Below are 7,317 nucleotides of genomic sequence, written 5' to 3' on the forward strand. Positions count from 1 at the left end.
TGAGATCATTATAGAGTAACTAGTTATATTTGAACTTTGAGTCTAAATATTTCCTATTTAAAGGGTACACGAGAAGGACATAAAAAAAGCTGATAGGAAAATACAATTACTGTAGAGAGACTATAATAATGTGTATACTTTTTTACTAGCAAAAATGCTCCATTATATTGACTTAACAGGTGAGAACAAAGCTAAGTTTTATATTCTTTACAAATAAAATTTTACGAGGTTAATGAAGATATATCTTAATAATATGAACTAAATTCAAACAAAAAATATTAACAAGACACTCATTTCTTATTCAAAGTTATTAGAACCTTTGTTTTGGTACTTCCTGATAATTTGAGAAATTTTTAATCCCTATTTCCAACATATAGGGCTTTCATTTAAACATCAGCTTTAGGTCTTATTTGAGCATTATTAGGCTAAAGAAAAGATGTTCAAGAAGGCCCAACCACGGTCAGAGCTCCAGGAGTGGCCCAGAGTTACAACTTGCATGAATTTAATGAGTCTTTAATCTCATTAAGGCTAAATCTTAAAAAAGGCAAGCCAAGTGAGTGACCATAATAAGGAGAAATCAAAGGAATCAAACCTGATTGGAGGACACCTCTTCACCAGGATTGTGGCTTCTGAAAAGATCTGGACTATTCAAAACCTTGGGAGATCCAAGGGTCATCATTTCCCTCTCTTCCGTATATAAAACTATCACGATCCAATGTAATACTCACTATTGTTTCAATCTAAACCCAAGATTTAGTGGCTATGTGCAACTATTCTTGAGTCCTCTTACCTTAAGTGAGAGTTGGGTAGAGCAGGAATGTTCCAAAACAAGAGTTTCTGGAGAAGTGGAAGAATCTTGATCATCTTGGGCCTTGGAGGGTGTGACAAAGAGGTTTGATCACTATTTCTTCCCCTCATCCCTATCTGTTCATCTTTGTCTGCAGGTTAGTCTTGGAGCAGCTAGCCAACTTCTAGACCGTTCCAATGGCTCATACATTTAGACAGTTTATTTTATTTTATATTATTTTAAATTTCAAATAATTCCACACAATCCTTAAAAATTTCCAAAAAACATTATTTATCTATTTTTTTATTTTAGGATTAATTTTAATACAGATAAAATTTCTTAATTATATCTTTAGTAAATCTAGTTACTTTGATTTATAGGTAATAAATTATAAGTAAAAATCTACCAAAATATATATATATATATATATTTTAAACTGAAAATTCTCTAACTATTACTTTGCTCTTGGAGGATCGACTCTTACTCTCCCCAGTCAAGTAAGGTTTATAACTATTGTTTTTTGAATTCACATTACCTAACTAAATGACTATAATTAGTGATTATTTTATCACTGATACACCCCCAAAATCTGAGTTATCAGGTTGTAGTGAATATTTAGAAGTGAGTAGTACAAGCTGAAAGTCTATCACACAATCTAGATGGAAGCGAACACATATTCTTGCCCTGAACCTTATTTTTCATCGTAGAAGCCAGTATAGTGATATATTATTTTTCCAATTTATCTAATAAATTTTGGGAAATTATTGGAAGAGATGGGATAATGAATTGACATTTTTTTCACAAGAGACATCACCACACCACACGTTTAACACTAGAGGAATAAGGTTTATGATTTATTTGAATGTAAGGACACATATTATGTACTGCAGATTTATAAGCAAAAAAATTTGGCTTTAATTTCTTGGTTGGTATTTTTGAGTTTAATCAATGTAAATATAAATGTGCACTAAGGAAAATGGATCTAGTGATGAGTACAGATCATTTCCACATGGAATGGTGATTAGGGATTTAATATTCTTAAAATAGTTATGAGCATGACGAGACGAGTTACATATAAAATAAAGAGTTAAGTGACAAAAAAGTGCTAGGTTAGACTGTAATAAGATGATTGTAGCAGACAGTACAAGGTGAATGTTGAGTAAGATAACAACAAGACGTCAACATAAAGTTGGTAAGATATGATTAGAGCATATAGAGATGCTATTGGATAGGGAAATCAATATAGGTTAAGGATAAGTGTTGAGAAGAATCAATGTCATGTGAGGATACTTATCGTAGATCGTTACCTTCTGCCAGGGTCACGAGGATTTTTAAGTGCATGTAATCTCCCCCGCTTCTTTGCTGCATTCTCCCACACACCAAGGACACCAAGAACAAGTTTGTTGGATGTCATAATTCACTAGCTTTCAATCAGCCTAGATGACTACGAAGTGAGTTTAAGGATAAATTTGAGAAGGGTCCATGCCTTTATATATCAGAGGGCATGGATGAAAAAAAAGGGTGAGGACAAAGTATCCCTTAAAACTTCAGCTCAATATGCCTTTTGGAGACTCCATTTTTCTATCTCCTCATCATCGACATTGATGCTTCCTTGTTTGCCATTGGGGGTTGAAAGTCCTGAGAGATTCTTTTTTTGTTTTGCAAAATCACCTTATCTTCCGTGAATTTTTGAATCCAAGAGTGCCACATATACCACTAGAAGAAAACACAAAAATTAAGATTTAAAATGTTTTTTTCATCATTCTTTATATATTTTTATTTCCCTACACTCCATTCTTTCCTACACTCCATTTTTTATACATTTATTTCAAATTATCTGTTTAAGTATACAATATCTTTATTCCATATTTCATATTAATCTTCATAGTTTGTACAAATATAAATTATCACCCTCTTATCTCAACACTTATATCTTCTCTCTAGATGTGATTGTAGAAATATCACTTCTTAAAACCTTAATCACCACTTAAATACAAATAAATTTGTGATTAACATTACCAATCGAGATGACCTTACACATTGCTATGTAGTCTCATTCCAATGAGTAAATGTTTACTATTATTCTTTATATAACTCAAATATCAATGAAAACTTAATGAAGGCCCCTGATTATGAGATTATTAATTGGATGCATAGTTGGGAAATGGTTGTCACAAGGTTTCTACTATTTTTTTGTAGTGAAATATTATTTTAATAATGCATTATAATCTAAAAGTAATTTTGACAAGGAAATCATATTAAGATTTACAGAGACATATTAAATTTTATCTCTTTTATTATTGATAAACACTCTTACGTCTTTCTAGGTTTCTCTCAGAGGATAAAAAATTAATTGATTTCCTTACTCACTCTTCCAAAAACAATTAAACTTATGAAGGTCATCATATTTAATATTCTCAGTATAAAATGCTCATCGTTGTTTGTTTCCAAGAACCTGTGAATTTCCAACTCATGCCATGCCAAACATCTGAATTTCTCAATATGGTTCATTTTTTCATCAAATTTTTTTATGACACAGTATTATATTCTCAAGTTTCAAAAACAAATATTTTTCTCCATATTTAAAGATAAATGAGGACACTTTAATATTTAAGATCTGTAATGGGTATTGCAAACTAAATCATCTTACACATAGGGGGGAAGACTTTTATGGTTTTATTAATATTCCAATATATAGGGAAGTAAAAGTAATTTATAATCTGTCTTAATATTCATAATAAAAGTTAAAAACTAGGAAGCATCTAGGATAGAATCAGATTACGATCTCACATGTTAATAATAAATGGCCAAGGTATTACATAAATCATATATTATGATAAGTAATAAGATAATAGAAGAAATACATATTTCAAAATAGATCAAATGTCAGATTAGAAATTATATTATTTTGATGTAAGACTATAGAAAATGTAATTATGGTAGTTATCAAACATGATAGATAGAGAAATAAAATTTGAATATATAACAAAAAATAGATTAACTCAGATATTTAATAAATTCTCAAAATATTATAGTTCAAAATATTGGAGAAAGACATCAAAATATCTAGGTAGAACAACTCTATCGGGTCTCCTCATATCACGAGTAAGGTTAATAATGTAATCATTTGTATGGGGATCCAGATGAAATAGGGGTACATTCAGTGACAGTGAATTACCATTATTGTGATGAGATCATCATATACTGATTACCATTGTTTAAGTATACATTCTGAATACTCCTACTCGATGGATGCTCATGATACACATCTGGCTATCCGGATAAAACGCTATATGATTCTATTTATATGATAAGTGAGTCAGATCCTGTGACCATTAGTGTGGAGGCACTAGGAATAGATGGTACGTACTACTTAGAGAAAGGGTAGATTGAAGAGACCTGTATGAATCTTTGACTGATATTATACCGAAACAGCAATTAGGTTGATTCATGGCACGATCGTATAACTGATCTATTAACCCGAGACACCAATGACATATTGTACATGAAGGACTATGTTTTGACTAAGATGCATGAGTTTCTAATCATGAGATTCAAATATCTCTTAGGTCAGATATAGGGATAAGCACATGAAGTTGTATTTATGATTACACATATTGATTGATTACACATCAAATGCGTGTGCTGCATTCATGAATATTTCATTCGATTCTTTTGAAAGAAAGAATTTATGATTACACATATTTCCTGTACGAATTCTGACGAACAATTCATTCCTAGGGTCGAGTAAGGATGCAACAGACCCCGACTTCTGATACCACTCTGTAAACTTCGATTTTCACTAATGTTCAGAAAATACAGGAAATATGAGCTTGCAATCTTCTCAGATATCCTTGTCCCTAAGCACTGTCACCACAGTTTGTATACAAGTTGGTCAAGTTTCTTCCTGTGGGCTAGGTTTTGTCACTTTCTTCGTTGCTCAAGTATAATGACTGTACTTTAGCATGCTGCGGAACATTTCGGGTCCCCCCATTTAACTTTTTAACCCAGTAAGAGAAAATGGCACGGAACAACTTTGGCGACGTCGCCACAGGACATGCGCCTCATTTATGTTTGATATTTTTTCCTTCCCTACGACACGCAAGGAAACTCTTTTAAAAATTTTCATGGTGTACCCTGTGTATGAATATTTTTAAAACCAAAGACTTATTTTGATATTCATAGTCGTCGATTTGAATCATTATACGGCCATGGATGAAGCCCACATGATCATCACGACTGGCATCAGTCCAAGGAGCTTGTTCGTTAGCGGGTAAGGGATAAGCTCTAAGCCACCGCAGGGCAAGCGTTTCTGAGGGTATGAACGCCGACTGGCCTTCCCTTCTCCACTCACGATCTACGCTTAGCTAATGGAGAAAGTCACTGAATCGCTCGTACTGACGTCCTCCATCGCAGTAGCGGCGGTGCTCGCGACCTTCGTCGCTCTCTGGAGCCGGAGATGGTGGCGCCGACGAAGTTATTATAAATACCCTCCCACTGTAGGCTCGGTACTTGGGCTTGTTTTGCGCTACCATCGGATATACGACCATCTTACGGAGATCTCTCGCCGCCACAAGACATTTCGCATCCTCATGGGACTTAACTGCTACGAGATCTACACCTGCGATCCCGCCGTTGTAGAGCACATCCTGTCCTCCAAGTTCCATATTTACGGGAAGGTGAGAGACTATCTGAAGACTGGATGTTCTCTTTAGTTGCGTTGTATAGCTGCTGAGTGCTGACGAGGGAAGAAAAATTAGGGTTCTTACAACTACGATGTCATGGAGGATCTCTTTGGGGACGGGATTTTCACCGTCGACGCAGGCAAGTGGCTCCATCAGAGGAAGCTGTCGAGTCGACAGTTCTCTACGAGGTTCTTGAAGGACTACAGCAGCAAAAATTTCAAGAAAAACGCTGCCAAGATTGCTGAGGTTGTCTCAGGCGCTACCACCTCCGGCGAGGTGTTAGACGTTCAGGCACGCCTCGTTGTCTTTTCTTTTTTTCTTTTTTTAATTTTATGAACAATTATTAAAGGAGAAATCCCCGTCGTTTGTTCTCAGGATCTGTTCATGAGATCAACAATGGACTCAATTTTTGAGGTGGCGTTTGGTATCGAGCTCAACTGCGTGCATGGTTCTGACAAAGAAGGGCGCGAGTTTGTGCGGGCGTTTGACGAATCGAACGAACTAATCATGTGGCGGTATGTTAATCCCTTCTGGAAGCTGGAAAGGTTTCTTAACGTTGGCTCGGAGGGCAAGTTGCGAAAGAACATCTACAGAGTGGATGAATACGTCTACAAGATAATAAACAAGAAAATCTCCCTCGGTCTGAACAAGGTCTTTCTTCGAGCTCGTTATCTCCTCTCTCTCTCTCTCTCTCTCTCTCTCTCTCTCTCTCTGAGAGTGGACGACGGGACTGCAGATTACGCAGGGAGAGGACATTCTATCGCGGTTTCTTCTAGAGAGGGCGGAAGACTCCAACGAGTTGAGCCTCAAATACTTGAGAGATATAATGCTCAACTTCGTGATCGCCGGCAAGGATACAACGGCGGGCACTCTATCCTGGTTCTTCTTCATGCTCTGTATGCACCCGTCTGTGCAGAAGAAGGTTGACCGAGAAGTTGAAGTCCTCGTAGGCAAGGCCGATTCGTTCGAGGACTTCGCCATGGGTATTACGGAGGCCGCACTGGCTGAGATGAACTATCTCCGAGCTTCTCTATCTGAGACTCTCCGGCTCTATCCAGCGGTCCCCTTGGTTAGAGAAAAATCAGGCAGAATTCATCGTGTATTATCCGGATAGTTGAGCCAATTTGGGGCCTGAACTCTTCCCGTTTTCGGTCTGCAGGACGGCAAGATGTGCTTTGAGGACGACCGGCTTCCCGATGGGCTCGACATTTGGAAGGGGGAATCCATCTCATACCAGCCCTACGCCATGGGCAGGATGAAGTACATCTGGGGTGAAGACGCAGAGGAATTCCGGCCTGAAAGATGGCTCGACGAACAGGGCGTTTATCGCCAAGAGAGCCCATACAAGTTCACCGCCTTCCAGGTAGATAAAACATGTCATAATAAAACTGATTATTTATGTTTGCCCTGAAATTTTGGACGAAATAATCCAGGCGGGACCCCGTATGTGCCTGGGGAAGGATTTCGCGTACAGACAGATGATGATTTTCGCGGCGGTGCTCGTCCGCTAATTTGTCTTTGAGCTTGGTGAAAAGGGAAAGGCCGTGTCGTATAAGCCCATGCTGGCGCTCCACATTGAGGGAGGCCTTAGCCTGCATGCATTTAGACGATGATGGCTTGAGCTAGACTGACATCCAACAGTAGAGATAAACCTGTGTTTTTCTTGCGTGAATATTTTGTATGGTTAGCTGTAGCTTTCAAGGTTCAGAATACGATACGGATGGGGATTGTCTCTGAAGTTATAGTAATAGCGCAAAGCTTTGATAAAGATAATCGCTTCGGTCCAATATCGTGTAATGCTTGTGAGATAATCAAGATCCAATATGTTTGGCTGTCGCTTTTCAA

At 37.3% G+C, this 7,317-nt stretch overlaps 1 protein-coding gene across 1 annotated transcript; it reads left to right on the forward strand.

Annotated features, from left to right (window-relative positions):
- The first annotated feature begins 5,025 nt into the window (after positions 1–5,025).
- On the forward strand, positions 5,026–7,317 carry LOC144716680 (cytochrome P450 704C1-like). Its single transcript, XM_078591883.1, has 6 exons — positions 5,026–5,466; positions 5,548–5,763; positions 5,848–6,123; positions 6,209–6,541; positions 6,632–6,835; positions 6,906–7,317. Exons 1-6 carry the CDS (start codon positions 5,158–5,160, stop codon positions 6,981–6,983), a joined length of 1,416 nt encoding a protein of 471 aa, XP_078448009.1. The 5' UTR covers positions 5,026–5,157; the 3' UTR covers positions 6,984–7,317.

The sequence above is a fragment of the Wolffia australiana genome, chromosome 2, assembly GCF_029677425.1.
Source record: "Wolffia australiana isolate 7733 chromosome 2, ASM2967742v1".
Lineage (NCBI taxonomy): Eukaryota > Viridiplantae > Streptophyta > Magnoliopsida > Alismatales > Araceae > Wolffia > Wolffia australiana.

What these genes read in the sequence shown, in the direction of transcription:
- LOC144716680 (XM_078591883.1), top strand. Translation starts at nt 5,158, where the DNA reads ATGGAGAAAGTCACTGAATCGCTCGTACTGACGTCCTCCATCGCAGTA. An exon ending in TCTCCCTCGGTCTGAACAAG is followed by an intron (nt 6,124 to 6,208) that starts GTCTTTCTTCGA and finishes ACGGGACTGCAG; the next exon opens with ATTACGCAGGGAGAGGACAT. An exon ending in TCTATCCAGCGGTCCCCTTG is followed by an intron (nt 6,542 to 6,631) that starts GTTAGAGAAAAA and finishes TTCGGTCTGCAG; the next exon opens with GACGGCAAGATGTGCTTTGA.